The sequence below is a fragment of the Heterodontus francisci genome, chromosome 26, assembly GCF_036365525.1.
Source record: "Heterodontus francisci isolate sHetFra1 chromosome 26, sHetFra1.hap1, whole genome shotgun sequence".
Classification (NCBI taxonomy): domain Eukaryota; kingdom Metazoa; phylum Chordata; class Chondrichthyes; order Heterodontiformes; family Heterodontidae; genus Heterodontus; species Heterodontus francisci.
This window is the reverse complement of record NC_090396.1, coordinates 47,064,787-47,083,878: the sequence shown is the minus strand read 5'-3', so window position 1 is coordinate 47,083,878 and position 19,092 is coordinate 47,064,787. Positions and strand designations below refer to the sequence as shown.

Genomic DNA, 19,092 nt, shown 5'->3' with positions numbered 1-19,092 from the left:
ATTAATTTAATTGGTTTGAAAAATGAGATGGGCTCCCTTACAGGCATGTGATCTTTAACACCTGATTCTTCTCTATTTGTTCCAATTCAGAACAGGAAAATATGCCCCAAAATGTCGAAGACTTAAAAGGAGCTGTTTCCACCAAGCTACTGCCCTGTTCATGCTCATTAAAATGGAGAAGCAGACAGAAAATTGTAAAAGTCTGCTACCCAGTGGTTACCTTGATTTCCAAATGAGTGGCCAGCATTCCTGCCTGAAGCAGGTGGGAGATTATTTCAATACTGTGCTAGTTGTAGAACTTGGACATCATTTTCAGAAGCTGCACTGCAAATGCTCCATGCATTAATACTGGACTTGGAGTGGCCTAACCAGTGACTCTTAAAGGGGCCACTGAGGCCATTCTGGAAACAGCACCGGTAAGTTTTGTAAGTTATTCTAGTGGAGCCAGCATGAATGCTGCTCCTGGCTTCACAAAGATTTTCCGGGGTCCTGCTGGTCTTTGTGATTGCTGAAGCCACTGAGGTTTGCAGCTTGTGCAAAGTAACGAGGCTGCACTCTGGCTGTAAACAGCTATGTTTCTTCCTGTTAACGACAGTGTGTATTGTTCATGTGACTTGATAATATCAATGAGAAACAAATGTACTCAACTTCCTCCTTCCCCTCCATAGCATTATCAGTGACTTTAGATAACGCTCTCCCATGAAGTGTTTAGGAAACAACTTTACAATAACACAATTTGTCAAGGTGCATTTTTATTTTTTTTTCAGTAAATGTTGTTAGCTCAGCAGGTTCATTCTGTGAGTAGGCCATCATGAGGGCCCCAGCTTTGCTCCCTGATCTGTGCTAAGTTTGCAGATCTCAGCAAGGCTGCTATAATTAGGCTCAGCTTCCCTGGGATAGGGATGGGGAAACTGAGCATGGTTCTTGCTCCTGATGACTATTTAGCATTTCCCAAGTTGGCAGGGGGTGGGGGAAGGGAAATATCCTTCCAACATCAACCTGTTGTACTTCAAGTGGATCATCTCTCGTTATTCTTAAATCCAGGAATATAGGCCTGGTCTACTCAATCTCTCCTCATAGGATAATTCCCTCATCCTTGGAATCAGTCTAGTGAACCTTTGTTGCACTCCCTCTAAGGCAAATATATCCTTCCTTACATAAGGAGACCAAACTAAACACAGCACTCCAGCTGTGGTCTCAACAAGGCCCTGTATAATTGCAGTAAGACTTCTTTACGCTTGTATTCCAATCCCTTTTATATAAGGCTAACATGCCATTTGTCTTCTAATTCCTTGTTGTACCTACTTGTTAACTTTCTGTGATTTGTACACATGGTCCCTCTGAATACTAACATTTCCCAGTCTCTCACCATTAAAAAAAAAAAAATCTGCTTTGCTGTTTTGTTTTAAAGAGATACAGCACTGAAACAGGCCCTTCGGCCCACCGAGTCTGTGCCGACCATCAACCACCCATTTATACTAATCCTACACTAATCCCATATTCCTACCACATCCCCATCTGTCCCTATATTTCCCTACCATCTACCTATACTAGGGGCAATTTATAATGGCCAATTTACCTACTAACCTGTAAGTCTTTTGTGGGAGGAAACCGGAGCACCCGGAGAAAACCCACGCAGACGCAGGGAGAACTTGCAAACTCCACACAGGCAGTACCCAGAATTGAACCCGGGTCGCTGGAGCTGTGAGGCTGCGGTGCTAACCACTGCGCCACTGTGTCGCCCACTACTGAAGTGGAAAACTTCACACTTCTGCACTTTGTGGGTTGGATTTTAAAGCCCCTATGCTGTCAGGAACGGTAGCGCGGGAGTGGGGGGGGCTGTCAATGAAGTTCAGTGCAGCAGAGGCCTGCCACCGACCCCAACGGCAACAGACCCTGTGCCAATCGCGGCAGTGGTGAGGTCTCGTGGCTTGGCGACGGGACCCCTATTTAAATATGTAAACTAATTTACATCTGATTTAATGAAGGTCCCGTCGCGTCCTTAATTGCTGCACCGATCTTCATTCGGGCGCGCCTTTGAATCCCTGTTTGGGGAGACGTGGCGTGACTCCTGTGGGGAGGGGGAAGGAGGATCTTTTCTCTGTGCGGGGGGAGCTGGAGTGGGGTTACAACGAAGCGGATTGGTCGGGGGGAGGGGTGATGGGAAGGGGTAAAGGGCAAAGGTGCCGAACTTTGCGGGGGGAATAGTCAAATTCTTAATAAACAAATTCCGGGGAAGGACAAGGGCAGGAATGTTGTGAAATGCCATGGGGTGGGAATGGAAATTAATTTAATGGCTATTTTTTTTTTTTGGCCATTGAACTGACCTGGCTCTTTAATTTTAAAATCTCTATTAAGGCTGTAAGCCCTTTACAAATGGCACCAGCACCTGTGCATTGGCGCCAGACGCCGTTGCCTGCTGCGTCTTGCCCGCCCCCTCCATGTGACTGCGGGGGTCGGGCGCCGCGGGCATGCAAATGATCAGCCTCGTTTGAAATCACAGCAGCTCTGTGACGCAGTGCCCGTGTGGGCGGGGCGCATTTTTTTACGTCTGCTGCCTACTTCGGCGGCGGACTCTTAAAATGCAGCCTCATATTCCATCTGCCGTGTTCTTACCTACTCACTCAACCTGTCTATATTACTGTGTTCTCTGCACAGCTTATGTTTCCAACTAACTTTGTATTGTCAGCAAACCTGGATATATGACACTCGACCTAAAGCCTGGCTACCCGACCCGGACCCGACTATATGTGTCGGGTTCAGGTTGGGTCTATATTCCGAGTTGGGTCAGGCTGGACAGTGCTGCCTCCGGGAACTCATGGGATCAGGCTCACCCATGATTCCCCACAACTCCATCTGCAGGAATAGCCTGCTGCTGGAACGGATGAACAATATTCATGTTGGGTCGCGTCTGACGCGAAAAAAAAATTAAGGACTCGGGCCTGGGTTGGCTGTGGTCGGGTCGGGCCCGGGTCGGGTTTCAATTTTATACCCAGCAGGCCTTTAACTCGACCCCCTCATCTAAGTCATTGATTTAGATTGTAAATAGCTGAGGCCCAAATATTGATCCTTGTGGTACTATACTAGTTATAGCCTATCAACCTGAAAATGACCCATTTATTCCTACTCTCTGTTTTCTGTTCGTTAACCAATTCTCAATCCATTGTAATATATTATCCCCAATCCCATGAGCCCTAATTTTGTGTGGTAATCTTTTGAGTGACACCTTATTGAATGCTTTTTGCAGTAGAAAGGGGAGATTACCTACCTTTGACAGAGTCTTTATGGAAGAAATTGTCACGCCCCAGTTCTGGCGCTTAATGAATGTTTGGGGAAAGAATTTCCAGCACTCGGGCTTCGCTCTCCCTCCACACTCTGAAGGCGAGCCTGCTGCCAAATTGGAAGCTGGTGACTTCCAAGTGTCCAGGGCATTTGTTTGAAGAAGTCTATAGACTCTTGAAAATGCTAATCAGAAGCCTAATGTGAGCTTTAGGCCCCTGCTCCCAAATTTGGTGGAAATTTGGTCAATTTTCCAGGGCTACTATGGCCTAACCAGAGGTCCTTAAAGGGATCGCTGAAGGCCGCCAATGAAAATGTAAGTCAATTAGAAAAAAAATAATCAATGTGGAACAAGAGGAATACGAATACTCTTTCTTACTCCACACAATAATGTAGGCTTGGCTTACCCAACCCCCTCCCATTCACTTCACCCCCAGCTTACCTCTCAGCTGGCTTATGTCCAAGCTGGCCAATATTGGGAAGACTCCGACTGCTTGCTGCATTAGGACAACTGACAGGCCTCCATAATTCTCTAGTTTTATGAAAATAAGACCCAATATGAGCCTTGGGCTGACATCTTCGAGTATACATTCCTGGTGCCCCGATCACTTTGTTGCGGAAACTGCTGTAAAATTCTGCTTTGCTATTTTTCCTACTAAAGTGGAAAACTTCACTCTTCTCCACTTCATATTCTATCTTCCATGTTCAGGCCCTGCAGCATGTATTCATATTGCTTTTCTCATCTGGCAAATAAATTTGATGCCAATCATCTCAACCAATCATCTCAGCCCCAGGACATTCTTCAGGGCAGTGTTCAACTATCTTCAGCTGCTTCATCAATGACCTTCCCTCCAATATAAGGTTGGAAGTGGGAGTGTTCACCGATAATTTCAGTGTTCAGCTCTATTCACAATTCCTCAGATAATGCTAGGCAATGATCATCTCTTAAGATGTTTTGAGCAGCTAAAAAATGTCTTCAAAGATAACACTATACTAACTGCTACCATCCCTGCCCAAATCAAATGCTATTTCCAGCATACTTTCTCCACAACACATCTGCTAAAGAGAAAATATTGTGGTGCACCGAGTGAGAAGCAAGTAAATGTCCCAGTTCAACCACAAAAACCAAATGAGTGGCATTTGTCTACAATACCCTTGAACGCAGATTGGCCTGGATTATCAAAGTAACAGTGAGGCTAATGGTGCTTGCAATTATTTATGCTCAAATGGCACAGCAACCTCAGACGAGCAGCAGGTGTGTGGTTAAGCTTAAATATTCAAAGGTTGGTGTCCATGTTGCACCGTTCTGTCGTTAGCTTCACAAAAATGGCCTTTCACTGTCTGCCTAACCATTGAAATGCATTAAATGGTGCGAAGTTGCTGTATTTGCGATACCAAGTAAACTCACCACAGAAAGTTATGTCTTGTCCATTCCAGAGTAAGTACCCTTTTAACAATGTGATATATCAGTTACTGCCAGTCAACCTCTTCTGGCACTGAAAAGCACCTATTTCAAGTGTGGAGCGTCATTCCTTCAGGTTTTAATTGCAACGGGGGTTGTGGGGGTGGCAGTAGTGAGTTGGGAACCTGTTTGTAATTGAAACAGGCTTTGTTATGGCTTTTTAACTCAGCTGCTGCATTAGCATCCTGCTTCTGGGTTTCCCAAACAGTGACAGAGGGCAGGTGTGATGATGCACAGCATCTATCAAAGGATGAATTTCTGGTTAAAGGGATGCCAGCAGGGGTCCAAATGGCTGAACTGTGCATTGATTCCTGAAGCTTCTGTAAGCACAGGAATGGAAAGGAGACAAGGGAAGGCTGCCCCCCGGGTGTCTCATTCTTACCTGGAGGAACCTGCTGTGGGATCTGTGGAACTGGAGTGCGGTGATGTTTCACAAGGACAGGAGGAAGAGACCAAGCAGGCATGGATGGAAATGGCCAAGGATGTGAACAGCAGAAGTGTGGTCCCTTGAACCTGGAAACATGTCCCAAGAGGCTCAAGGACTCTCACCCCCATCTGAATAATTGACACTCAGTTACATCCTCATTTTATTGCTATCTCACACCCATGCCGCACAATCACCCTCCACAAATTTCAGCCCTTCCCTCCTCGCCACACAATCCGTTTCTCACACTCACAACTCTGCTTTCTCTCCTTACAGGAGAAGCGAGCACATAACTCCAGGGAGAGGCAGAGAATCGGTGGGGGATGGGCGACCTTCCAGTGATAGCCACCTTGCTGGCCATTGGCAGCGTTTTCCCACCTGCTCCACTGGGATGGAAGTCTTGTTCCAGGAGGCTGCAGATATCAGCAGCGACTTACCCTGAGAGCCTGAACCTCCTGAGGCACTGGTGCTCAGACATATCCAGAGAGCTGATCTCTGCTTGTAGACCCTGGGTTGGGGGTCTTCCCTCCTTCAAGCTGGATCTCTGTGTCCATCCCCTCTGTCCTGTGGAGTGGCGTGTGGCTGAGGAGAAGGCAGCTGGTGGTGCTGCTGGTGTCACTTCTGTTGCTGCTGGCGCTGTTGGTGTTGCTGCTCCTCTTGTTCCTCAGCAGAGGTCAAAGGTGAAGCTGCTCCCATGCTGCAGTGAAGACCGACAGCAGGAAGGTGCCGATCAAGGTGAGTGATGTGCAAGACAGGTGAAATTACTTCCAAGAAGTTGGAAATCACTTGTCAAGCAGTAACAGCACTCTCTCAGAAGAAGTGTTGTGAGCAGCAGCCTCTCACCTGGGCGTGACTTTAGCTCTTCAGTCTCACTGTTAGAAGGCTTTCCCAGCCTGTCAGTTTCACTGAAGAAGCTCTCCCTGCTGTGTTCTCACCTGGTTTACCCTCGCGAATTCCACACAGCTTGGGAAACCGGTACACTGGCTGTTAAAGCTAGTCTGCTGGGTTAAATTCTGAGTCAATTGGAATTTTAAATATTTTACTGACTTACCCAACAGCTCCACGGAGTTTTCCCAGTCACCTGCTGACGCACCTAGGTTAAACCTGGAAATGGGCAGGATCACGTTGGGTTTCTGACCCAATGCCACTTTTCAGGGCTTTAACCTCGTGCCCACACCTGAACCTGCCACTCTCTTAGTTAAAATTCTGCCCTTCATTTCTCATTCTGTACCTGATTTGACATTGAATTCACCTACTCTAATTTACACTTCCTTGTCAGTCTTTGGGCTGTTAATTTCCTAATCCTTCAATCTGATTCGTTAAGGAGATAACCTGGTTAAGGAGATAACCTGTTGGATGGCCTATTTCCCTCACTGTGTCATTATCAGCTCGGACTTTCAGCAACTTGTCACACACAAAATTTAAAAATCTAAAGGTACAAGGGCAAGTCTAATTCATGGTAGATTCAAATTTGAACCTTAAGATTGCAGAAATGCACAAACAAATTCTCTTTGCATTGTAATATTGTCACTAAAAATAATAGGACATAAAGTAAACTAATGACTTTTGTTCTCTTGCCAGTCTTGTACAGCTGAGATCAACCCTTTTCTTGTGCTGTCAATCACATTCTTTTACCTCTTACTCTACTTTATCAAAACTTCTACTGTAATATTTTTACTGAGGACAGCAGAGCTCCTTTCATCTTTCTTCTATTTACAAGCTTCTTAAAGCCAAGCTTAGCATTGTATAATCACTGCAACTTGATATGCTGCTTTCATTCTTGGTGGTGTAAATGCACAATTGCCTTCTGCCCTTTACCTAGATTAATAAAAGTCCTGTAATGCAATTGCACACAACTGACCCAAGTGACTGTACGACTAAATATGTCGCTTACAATCAAGAACTTAGTTTGTAACTCAGTAGTACTTTATTACAGATCTCTGAATAGACTTGAATTTTGCTATGGTGCCAAAATCTTTATAAAAACCTAAACTGCCTCTTTAAAAGGTCTTAATTCTACAACAGCCACCTGACCAACTTGTTTCCTCCATTGTTTCACTCAGGGCCTTTGTGCAGTATTCTCGTGAATCGCTTTGGTTGTCGCCCTGTTATGATGATGGGAGGCCTGTTTGCAGCAGCGGGCATGGTACTATCATCACTATGCACCAGCATAATCCAGATCTACATGACTGCTGGTGTAATCACTGGTAAGAAATTCCTGCATTAAAGCAAAGTACTGTGGGTGCTGGAAATCTGAAGTAAAAACAGAAAATGCTGGAAATACCCAGCAGGTCAGGCAGCATCTGTGGAGAGAGAAGCAAAGTTAGCGTTTCAGTTCATTGACCATCCATCAGTTCTGATGAAAGGTCAACAACCTGAAATGTTGGTCAGGATCTTGCTGGCATGGGTGGGCAGCAAGACCACGGCGGCAATTGTACTGCTGGCAGCCAATTAAGAGGCCGCCGTTGGAGCCTCCACCGAATTAAGGATGGCGGGCTGGCTGGTCCAATCGGAGAGCCGACAGCTCTGCAGCCACCGAGAGAGGTGGCCACTGCTGAGGCTGCAAGGAGAGGGTGCCTCCATCCTGAGGTGACCTCAAAGGGCTGGTAGGAAGATTATTGATGTGCCAGGGCCAGGCAGGCAGGCCACAGCGATCAGAGGGGTGAGCCCTCCATCAGAGGCGTCGGGGCTGCAGGGGTGGCCACTGCGTCCACGAGGCCCTCTTGGGCCATGGAGCCTCTGGAAAGGAAGGCTTTCTCTCCCCCCCCCCCCCCCCCCCCAACCACCAGGAAGAAGCTGATGGACATCCCAAGCAGTGGGGGAGGGGGGGGGCATTCCGATGCCAGCAAGATGCCAGTCGTCTGGTAAAATGGCCAATTAATTGACCACCTGCCTCCGGTTGGCAAGCGGCCGATCCAATGCTGTTCCCGTCGCTCGGAATATCCCATTGCGGCGTAAACACGTCGGCTTCCTTCCAGATGCCATTCCCTGTCATTTTCCCACCCCTCCTGCTTTCCAGCCCATCTCTAATGGGCTGGTAAGATCCCAGCAGTTAATGCGGCTTTTCCCTCCATCGATGCTGCCTGACCTGAGTATTTCCAGCATTTTCAGTCTTAATTTCTGTAGAAATTAACTTGCTTCATTGAGTCGTAGGCCGGAATTTCACCCTGGGCAGGCGGGAGCTGTCCACTGACTGAAAGGTTGGTGGCGAACCCGCCTCCGTCTGGCCTGGGGATCCGGACCACATTTTGCGGTCCCCAGGCCTTTAATTCGTCTGAGGCAGGACTTCCTCCTTATTGAGGCAGGAAGTCCCGCCTAATGGAGCTGTTGGACAATCAGTGGGCCGGCAGTTCTCTGTCTCAGCAGCGCCACTGGGAGCGTTGGCCACTGCCGGGACTGCAACCAATTGAAGATGGAAGATGTCGGTGAGCCCCGGAGAATAGGTAAGTTTTTGGGGCCTCGCCGGGGGCAATGGGTTGGGCCCCAGGGAGGCAAGGGTGGCCAATTGGGAAGATGTGGGGGGGGGGGGTGCGTGTTGGGCTTTGGGGGTGGTTGGGGCATCAGGGGCAGCCCTCCGCTGGGCACAGGCTGCCTGATCAGGAGGGTTCCCCCCCCCCCCCCCCCCCCACCCACCCCCCCAAGCCGTTGGAAAGCTGCCTCCTTTTAACAGCAGTTTTTCACAGGCCTGGGCCGCCCACCAGCCAAGGGTAAAATCCCCATGGTGGTGAGCAGAGGCCCTTAAGTGGCCACTTAAGGGCCTTGATTGGCCTGGGGCAGGCCGGCTGTTTTTCGCCGCCGCTGCCCTGCGTAAAGTGGTGGAGGTGAGAGTGGGTTGGGAAGGGCCCCCTGAGCTTTCCGCTCCATTTTATGTCTTCCCCCTCCCACGCCCCCTGCCACCATCCCGCACTTTGGGGGGGCAGAAAAATTCAGGCCATTGAATCATACGGCACGGAACATAAAAACATAAGAAATAGGAGTGGGAGTAGGCCATTCAGCCCCTCAAAGCCTGCCCCGCCATTCAATAAGATCATGGCTGATCAGCCCCAGACCTCAACTCCTCTTTCGTGCCAGCTCCTCATAGCCCTCAACTCCCCGATATTTCAAAAATCTATCTATCTACCTCTAAGTACTTTCAGTGATCTAGCCTCCACAACTCTCTGGGGTAGAGAATTCCAGACGTTCGCTACCCTCTGAGAGAAGAAATTCCTTCGCACCTCATTTTTAAATGAGTGTCCCCTTATTCTGTAACTATGTCCCCGAGTTCAAGATTCCCCCACGAGAGGAAACATTTTCTCAACATCTACCCTGTCAAGCCCCCTCAGACTCTTGTACGTTTCAATAAGATCACCCCTCATTCTTCTAAACTCTAATGAATAAAGGCCTAACCTGTTTAGCTGTTCTTGATAAGTCAACCCCTTCATCCCAGGAATCAGCTGAGTTAATCTCTTTTGAACTGCCTCCAATGCCAGTATATCCTTTCTTAAATATGGGGACCAAAACTGTACACAGTACTCCAGGTGCGGCCTCACCAGTTGTAACAAGACTTCCCTATTTTTAAACTCCAGCCCCCTAGCAATAAAGGCCAAAATTCTATTTGCCTTCTTAATTACTTAAGAAATTAGGAAGGAGGCCATTTGGCTCTGTGCCTGTGAAAGAGCCCAATTAGTCACAATCCCCATAGCCCTGCAATATTTTTCCTTTTCAAGTATATATTCAATTTCCTTTCGAAAGTTACTATTGAATCTATTTACACCGCCCTTTCAGGTACTGCATTCCAGATCATAACAACTTTCTGCATAAAAAAAATCTCTCATCTCCACTCTGGTTCTTTTGCCAATTATCGTAAAATCTAATGGAACCCCATATCCAATCTTGGTAGCGTCAGCTTGAAAGGCACTGCCATTTATTTTATTTTGTTTACATTTTGAATGTATCTTACATAAACTTGAAGTATCCTAACTCGTACCAAGTCCCGTTTACCCATCACCCCTTTGCATGCTGACTTATATTGGCTCCTGGTCTGGCAACACTTCAATTTTAAAATTCTCATCCATGTTTCCCTCCAGCCATACAACATTCCGAGATCTCTGCACTTCTCCAATTCTGGCCTCTTGTGCATCCCCAATTTTAATTGCTCCACCATTGGCAGCCGCACCTTCAGCTGCCTGGGTCCTAAGTTCTAGAGTTCCCTCTGCACACCTCTCTACCTCTCTCTCCTCCTTTAAGACACGCCTTAAAACCTACCTCTATAACCAAGCTTTTCATCATCTGCCCTGATATCTCGTCATGTGGTTGAGTGTCAAATTTCGTTCTATAACATTTGGTTTAAAAATGTTATTTCATTTAATTGTAAACAGTCCCTCCCCCTCCAAAAAGAAACTTAACTAAATGAATGACCTTTTTGTTTTCACTGCAGGTCTGGGTCTAGCCTTGAACTTCCAACCATCTCTCATCATGTTAAACCGCTACTTTGATAAGCGACGCCCATTAGCAAATGGCTTATCTGCAGCTGGGAGTCCCGTGTTCTTGTGTTGCCTCTCTCCATTAGGTCAGTACCTGTCTAAGGTATATGGATGGCGAGGGGGTTTTCTCATTCTTGGGGGTCTACTGCTGAACTGCTGTGCATGTGCAGCACTGATGAGACCCCTGGAAGCTAGCCCCAAAGAAGCAAAAGAAATTGAACAAAAAAAGAAAACTCAGGTGGAGAAGAAAAAGAGGCTGCTGGATTTCACTGTCTTTAAGGATCGAGGCTTTTTGATATACACAGTAGCAGCTTCCATTATGGTCTTTGGTCTCTTTGTTCCTCCTGTGTTCATAGTGAACTATGCAAAAGACATTGGAGTACCAGACACAGACGCTGCTTTCTTGTTGACTATCTTGGGTTTTGTTGATATTTTTGCTCGACCTCTTAGCGGTATTCTTGCTGGATTGAAGCCGGTCCGGCCTCGGTGTGTGTATCTTTTCAGCTTTGCTATGATTTTCAATGGAATTACAGATCTCGGGGGCTCCTTTGCTCGTGATTATGTTGGACTGACGATATTTTGCATTTTCTTTGGAATGTCCTATGGAATGGTGGGAGCACTGCAGTTTGAAGTCTTGATGGCGATTGTTGGAACCCAGAAGTTCTCCAGTGCCATTGGGCTTGTGTTACTGATTGAAGCCATGGCTGTCCTGGTTGGTCCTCCAGGAGCTGGTAAGTGTACACATGTGCGCATGCAAGCATGTTGGTGCATGCACATATGTGTATCTTTATGGAAACCGATTTGCTTGTGCAGTCTCTGCAGTATAAAAGTAAGAACAATAGAAACACATTTTTAAAAAATCTTGAATGACAGAAATGCCAAAATGTTAGTTAGCATTTGAAAGGTTTATGTTTCCAGTGGGACTATTTATTAGAACTGATATGGTCAGGAGTGGCACCCCTTTATTGCACTGACCAAAGCAATGAACAGAAAGAACAACAAATGGCATTCAATATTACAGATGTGATAACTACTTTTCTAAAGAAATAACTAAGTACTGTAAGTCATATTGTGACAAAAAAATTGGCCCTGTCCCTGCAATCTATTTTCTCCCCTATTCTCTTCCCCGTCACCCTCTTCCACCTACCCACAATACAATCCAATGGCCTTCAATGGTCTCATTTCTGACTTCCTTTCACTAGGAGGATTTGGACACAGTAGACCATGATTTTTCTGTAACTGGCCGATTACAAAAGGCCTTGTAGCAAGGAAGGAAGGGCACCATCAGGCCCTCCTTTAGAACACTTTGCAGAGTGCTGTACTGTGTCTGCAGCTCGGAGTTACAGGCAACATGAGCTTTGATCCAGGATATCTGCCTTAACTGTGAACAAAGTAATAAGTTTTTTGGCCTGAGGTGATGCTATCTACTCACATAATGGTTGGATTGTGACAGATAAATATATTGATTTTCTTTCCATATTGTACCTGTTACAGGGAAGCTGTTTGACTTCACAAAGAATTTCAAGTACGTTTTTTATCTGGCTGGGTCTGAAGTAGTCCTGTCTGCGTTGGTATTGGCCACTGGAAACTATTTTTGTATACCTAAAAGTACTGAACCACCTGTGAAAGAGCAAAAGGAAAATGTGGAAGAAGGGGAGCAGCAAAATGAACCGGAAGCTGTGGATTCCATAGAGGTGGAGCAATTCTTAAAAGATGAGACAGAAAAAAATGGTGAAATTTTACCAACACCAGAAACAAGTGTATGAAGCTTTCACTGGAGGAAGAAACAGAATGTTTACAAAAGGTCAAGAGAAACAAGTTTGTGTATTTATTTAGAAATGTGAGGAATCTCCATGTATAATGGTAAGAGTAGTTTATTGTGAAGAATATTTTTGATTTATTTTTGTTTAATTTGCTGCCTTGCATTTGTCATTCATTTGTGTCTTTCACAAAAGTTTTTTTTAATGTAAGGTAATCTGTTGAAAGTCAAGAGGAGCGTTAAGAACATTCTGAAAAATCAAATCTATGGAATTGGGATTCCATAAAAGGGAATGGGGAAGGAGGTTAGATGCACAAAGTACTCTCAGTTAACATCAGCATTCGTGACAACAGTACACCTGCAGCTATGACATTGGCCACAAATGATGGTTTCCACAATTTATAGGAGTGGCAAATGCTCACTAATCGTGGACCAGCATGGGTTAAATATTTTTCAAAGGAAGCAGATCTGCACCAGCATCAGCTACAGCTCCATCTTAACAATACATGCATTGACGTTCTATCGCCCATTGTCCAAATTTAACAACAATTAAGAAGGTAGCCAAACTGCTAGTACGTAGTGAACTTAAAAGGTATTGAATATAAAAGTAGACTAATTTTATCAAACCTGCTAGTTGTTGGTATAGGCCTGTTGCCACTGAAGAATAATTCTACTATGATTCATCGAATTTAATACGCAAAGCAGACACATACTAGAAAAAAGATTGATCCTCATAAAAGATTTTTTATTTCCAATGATATTTCTCTTACTGTATTAAAAAAAATCTTTCTGTTTCTTACCAAATTAGGAGTCTCTGACTAATGACTTTAAATAGATTCCTCGTGAGGCTGTGAAAAAGTCCCCTTTTAAAAGATTTCTCCCGACAGTGACCTGCTAGATTGTGTATTTGGCAGAGGGGGAGCACAAACCAGTGTCTCACTATAGAACTGCATACTGATGCTTGAACACACTGCACCATACTGGCAGAAAAGGCAATTCTAGCTTAATTGCATAAATTAACAAGTAAACAGGATGATTCGTGCTTTCTACTATTGGTCAAACACAGACATTGATTTTGTGATATTACTTTATTCTCAACAGGAAAGAAGACCGCTTTTTCTTGCATAGGTACTTGAGTTTCTTTCTGGGGTATCCTTGATTTCGACATAAGTCTTAACTAGACCTTCCATTTTATTTACCAAGGTCACTAGTTTATGCCTACAACAATTCAACATGGCCAACTTATCAGCATCCAGGCACTGAGATTGGATCATGTTTAAATATGGAATCAAATAGACCAAACCCCAGAAAATCCTTTCCAAATGGCTTATGATGAATCTGAAAAGGAAATGGCCCACTATCTGGTTCATTGGTCACAACCAATGTTTTATACAACCTTGCTTGTGTATTGAAAACTTACTGGCCATATACATAGAGAATTGTGTATTGTCAAAGAAGTGACAAATGGATTGAAAGAAGCATCCCTAGTGAGATTAAAATGGTATGTTAAAGGGGGCTTTTATGCAGATGTTTAACCCATAGATATTTGAAAAATAGCTTCACTATTCTCAAACCAATAAAAATGGTTAGACTTGCATTACTTTCAACGCATTGCATATTAAAATAAGAGGCATTTTTAACTCCTAAGGTGGTGTTTAGAACTTGTGTTTTCTCCATAAATTTGTCCACTCTCATGGTTTGTTGCTGGTGGAGGTCTTCTGAATATGGCGCAACATAACAAAAATAACTCCTTACTCATGTTCAGTATTTTAATTCTGAAGAACCTATATAGTCTTCATTGACATTTAGATATAATTACATGAGTTCATGTTAAATATTACATTTTAATTTTATTCTTTTAATTCTGGTCCAGAAACCAAGATTTTTGGGCTCTGATTTTAAAAACCAAAATGCACCTCTTTACGTAGAATTTCAGAGATTAGTTTCAATGTGAAAGACTGAGGAGTTGATATTTGTTTATAGATTTCAACTGTTTAATATGGAGTTTTAATATTTCCATGACTACCTACCATTAAATGTCCATTCTCTTCTTTCAATCAACTAGACTATCACCTTTCATAATAAAAAGTGTTGAATTTATTGTAAAACCTGCTTGTACACTGGTTAAACTGTTTATATTCTGGTAATATATAAGGCAAACACAATGGATTAATGTTATGAAAATAGGGTAGACAATGGAACCAGGTCCTTGATTTCCACCCCCCCCCCCCCCCCCGCCCCCACCCCACAGTTAAGACCAGCATTGTAACAGCGTGGAGCATTGAAGGCATGTGCCTTCATTCCACCATTCTATCTTTTATAATTTTGAAGAAGGGTTGATTTAAATAGTCCCAAGTTGTCCAAAGGCTTTCATTTGTACTATTGACAACTTTTTTTAACCGTTTCAAAAGTCCATGCGGCACAGATAATTATATTTTTGATTCTTCCAAGTATTACTGCTACAATGACCAGACTTTAGTTCTGTCCATGTGTTTGACTGTCAGGTCAAAGCCAACAACATTGTGTTAACTTCATTGACTGTCTATCATCTGTTAGTATAATCATGCCGGCTCTTTCCTCTTTAACGCTATTGTTTGTAACTTCCTCAGAAGCTCTGTGGGGATCGCTGGATTATGTTGGTAGCTGATTCTGCCAGGGCAGCGGTGGGTTATTAAAATTGACCTTTTGGGCTAGGGAGTGGGTAAGGAGGGGGGGGGTGGGGGTTGGTCAGCCAGCAGCTCACACTAGAAAGTGCATGTGTGCAGACATCTAGGAAGGATTAGATTGGGCTTGGTGTGATGGCCTCAATATAGCTTGACAATATCCACTGTCCATACTCACACATTAAGAACAGTTGTTTCGACGAGATATCGGAAAGTGCTGGCACCCGTGGAATTGTGCCCTTCCATGAGTCACTACTTCCAGAAAGTAATGGAAGAAGTGAATTAGTGTTACGGTTAAATTACAGTATCCATCCTACAAAGAAGGAGCTTAATATAAGATGGAATGATTTTTAGTTGGTACTATGTTTACTATTTAAAAAGATTCACATCTATTCAATTTTGTGTTTTATAAAGAATAAAAATTGTTCACTTTATTTCTTGTTTTTTTTTAACTGACAAAGGAACATTGGCATCAGATCACTCAGACCGAGGCCTGGATTTTACGGTCAGCATCAAAGTATAGGTGCTCACCGTTGACTTCGAAGAAAGCATCCCACAAAGATCACTAGATCAAAGATCTTTGTGGTGTGGATTTCCTCTTTTCCCAATGTTAATTTGTTTCTGGTACCAAAGTAAAATGTACTGATTATCATTCACTTTTTATGAAATTTACAGACAGTGAAATAAAGTTTGGGACATACACATGGGATTAAAGTAGAAGCTGAAATATTATAAACATACTTTTAAAGAAATATGTTTCATTATGTAAAAATTTGACATTCCAGAAATATAAAATTAGGTTTTCAGGGCCAAAGAGGTTGTTCAGGAGTGGTTATAAATCCTGTTAAAAATCCTGTTACAGCTCATTTAACAAGACATAACTTTATCAGAATTTCTTACAGCAATATTACAGTGTAAAACTGGAAGTTCACATCAAGTGAAATGATTGCTAAAGATTGTCCTCTGCATGGAATCACTGACATCAACTTTGGATTTCCACATTTAACTGTGCATGCGCAGAAGTCAGAAGTTGCTGCCAGTTTCACAGTTGTAATGACGGCAAATGCTGACAGTTTTGCCATCACTACAACCACAAAATCTAGGCAATAGTTACATATTTGAAGGCTATTGTTATACAATATTTTAAGGGCAATAGTGAATTTATTGCTGCCCAAAACAACCAAAGCACTTAAAAGAACTACAGCTGCAAATTATTCTTTACACAAGATTTTAATGTGACTAATGAATTATCACTTCATTGTTGAGCATAAAAATTCTGAATATGCTATGTGTTGCTTTAAGTGCAAATTGACACACATGGCTGACTCACCAGTTTGGAGCAGTGGGATAATCAAAGAGTTAGTTGCATATGTGAGGAAGTATAAATTAATAGCCAGTTAAAAAAAATTACAGGGTCAATTTCAACCCTAATCTTGGAATAGAAAACCAGGTTTCAGAGCAGTTAAAAATGAGCAGGTTACTTAGCTGCTCAGATCCTGACCATTTCCATTTAACCTGCAGAGTTTTGTAGGCAGATGAGGTGCAAGCACAAAACAGCATTAAATTTGTAGGACCCTGATGCAGTTTGAACTGGTGTGAGCGGGGGAGCGACAGCAGCTTTCCTGCTAGGCAGGAGCAGGTTGGAAGACTTCAAGTAAGTTTAAAATTTTCCTTTGTGGGGCCAGGAGGAGCAGGTGTACTCTTCTAGGCTGCATAAGGAAATCTTGGACTTCCCTTCCTCTTCATTCCCAAATCCCCTTTCCCACCACTTACCTGGAAGCCTGCAGGCGGCCAGGGCTGCCCGATCTTCACCTACTGGGAGCTGCTCTGCACCCTCTCCAAGTGGGAAATGGACGAGCAATGTTCAAATGAGGCCCAGGAGTTAAAATATCCTAGGCCTGAGATTTAGGCCATCCCATCTGAAACTTTATATAATTAAGATTCTGCAATTACATGTCATTAAAAAGGTGAAAACCAGGATAAAATGGACCACCGGGGGGAATTTTATGCTCTTCCCCCGTGGTGGGTTTGGTGGTAGGGAGAGCATATAATTGGGTGGGATGGTGATGGGGGTGGGGTAGCCCCACCCACCTTCCTGCCTCCGTCAAAATTAAGTCCGGGTGTATAGTCCAGGGGAGAAGGCCTGTAACAGCCTTCCTGCCCTGCCGCCAATTGAGGCCCTTAACTGGGCAATTAAGGGCCTTGTCCCGTAGCCGCCGCAATTAGTCGTGCAGTGGGTGGCCTTGTTGCCACAGGGGAAGCACGGCAGATAAATCTTTGCAGGCTGCTTGCCTGCTCATGGGGCAGGGGTTCCCTTTGTGCCTGAACAAGGGACCTGGCATCAGGAATGGGGGTGGGGGTGGGGCCACTGAGAGCCATCCCTCGCCCTTGCTACCGACCATCCTATACCTCCTTCCACTGCGACCATAACTCCGTGAGTCCCCTGCCGCCCTGGCCTACCTGTGGCCTGGGCCCAGCACTGTTCCTGGGCCTTGGGTGGGTACTCCATCGACAGCAGTCACTGCCTCCGTGGTGCTGCTGCTCAGTGAAAGAGCTGCTAGCCTCTGATTGGCCAGCCGCTCTCAGAGGGCAGGACTTGGGTCTTTGCTCCCGTGGAAGGCCCACTGCTGTTCAGTAAGTGCCTAATTGGCACTTCATTCGGGTGGCCTCCCACAGAAGAGGTGGCGCAAGGTTCTTGGCTTTGCTTTTCCCGGACGTAGAGACCCTGTTGCCCGAATAAAACCTTAGTCTCAATTAAGACTGTGCAATTAAATGTCATTAAAAAGGTGTGTTAACATGTATCAGTTTGACAAATTTAAAGGGACAGACAATACTGTAATGATTTACTTACTCCTGGTTTTTGGGAGGTGAGGATGATGGGGCTAAGGACCTCTGGTCACTGCCTGGTGATCTCATGTAGCCAGAGGAGGTAGGTGCTGTTGCATCACTAAAGAAAATTTTGGCAGGGATGGGGAAATTCTACCCTCAATTTAAAAAGGAAGAAGTTTTGGATTCAATTCATATTAAAACCACTTCACTGAGTTGCAGAAGTAAGACTGCAGGGCTGTCACAAAACCATCTGCTGACTTCTGAAGAAGTATCAAGAGCTGGGAAATGCAAAGTAGAGAGGGTCATATTGCTTCAACTGGTGGAAGTGTGTAATTAAGTGAGACAAGTTTACATAGGCAGCTTTTATTGTAAATGTTGATTCAGGAATGGGGAGCGTGGGAGGTTGACACAGAAGTTGAGAAAAGTGTGAAAATCGGAGGTAAGTTTTTTAAAATTCTATTGTGAGTCGTGAGTATTGCTGGCAAGGCCAGCCAGTATTTGTTGCCCAGGTTTTGTAGGTATTAACTGCTCCCAATTATCCATAACATATACTTAACCAGAGAAGTCAATAAGATCATCGTGTTGTTTACATGAAAGACGTTATTAATTTACCCATTAAAGCCATATTGAACTCCTCAATTCACACTTACTCATTTTGCATAGCAATCCTAGTAATTAAATGCTTTTTACTCCTTTGTAGAAAAAGAACTTTATGGTTTACAGATTCCAAATTACCCTCAAACCTCTCTACAAACTCCCAATTAACCAAAAGGTGCAAATTAAAGCACTATGTCTAAACCCATCATGGAAAGGCTGGAGGGTGAGAATCTGCAAGGGCCTGGATCAGCTTAATAACTTTGAACTTGGGTGTGCTGAAGAAAAGATTGTTTCAGACATTCAATGTTTGTAGATTTCAAGACTTTAAATAATCAAATATTCACATCTTTACTATTCTACACATCTCTGAACTGGAAGAACTCTATTGGGGTGAATTTCGACTTTAGTGGAGCACAAGACGGATGAGAATGAATCGCTGGCCACTATATACCCTGCCTGCTTTTCATTTCTGTTAACTTCAATGTACAATGGCTGATTCACTATGTTCCATTTTGCACTCATGCTGAAGTTGAATTTCACCCCCATTGCACTAAGTTCTTCCAAACTACTGCATTGCCAGTAACCTTATTGTAGGCTTGACTAAATGAGTGGTGGGA

General features: G+C 44.2%; 1 protein-coding gene across 1 annotated transcript in view; it reads left to right on the top strand.

Annotated features, from left to right (window-relative positions):
• LOC137384307 (monocarboxylate transporter 4-like) overlaps positions 1–15,483 on the top strand; it is a 44,616-nt gene extending 29,133 nt beyond the window's left edge. Inside the window, exons 3-5 of the mRNA XM_068058162.1 lie at positions 7,229–7,372; positions 10,582–11,358; positions 12,122–15,483. Of these exons, the coding sequence (XP_067914263.1) occupies positions 7,229–7,372; positions 10,582–11,358; positions 12,122–12,393 (1,193 nt within the window). The 3' untranslated portion in view covers positions 12,394–15,483. The remainder of the gene's footprint in view (positions 1–7,228; positions 7,373–10,581; positions 11,359–12,121) is intronic.
• The last annotated feature ends 3,609 nt before the right edge of the window (positions 15,484–19,092 follow it).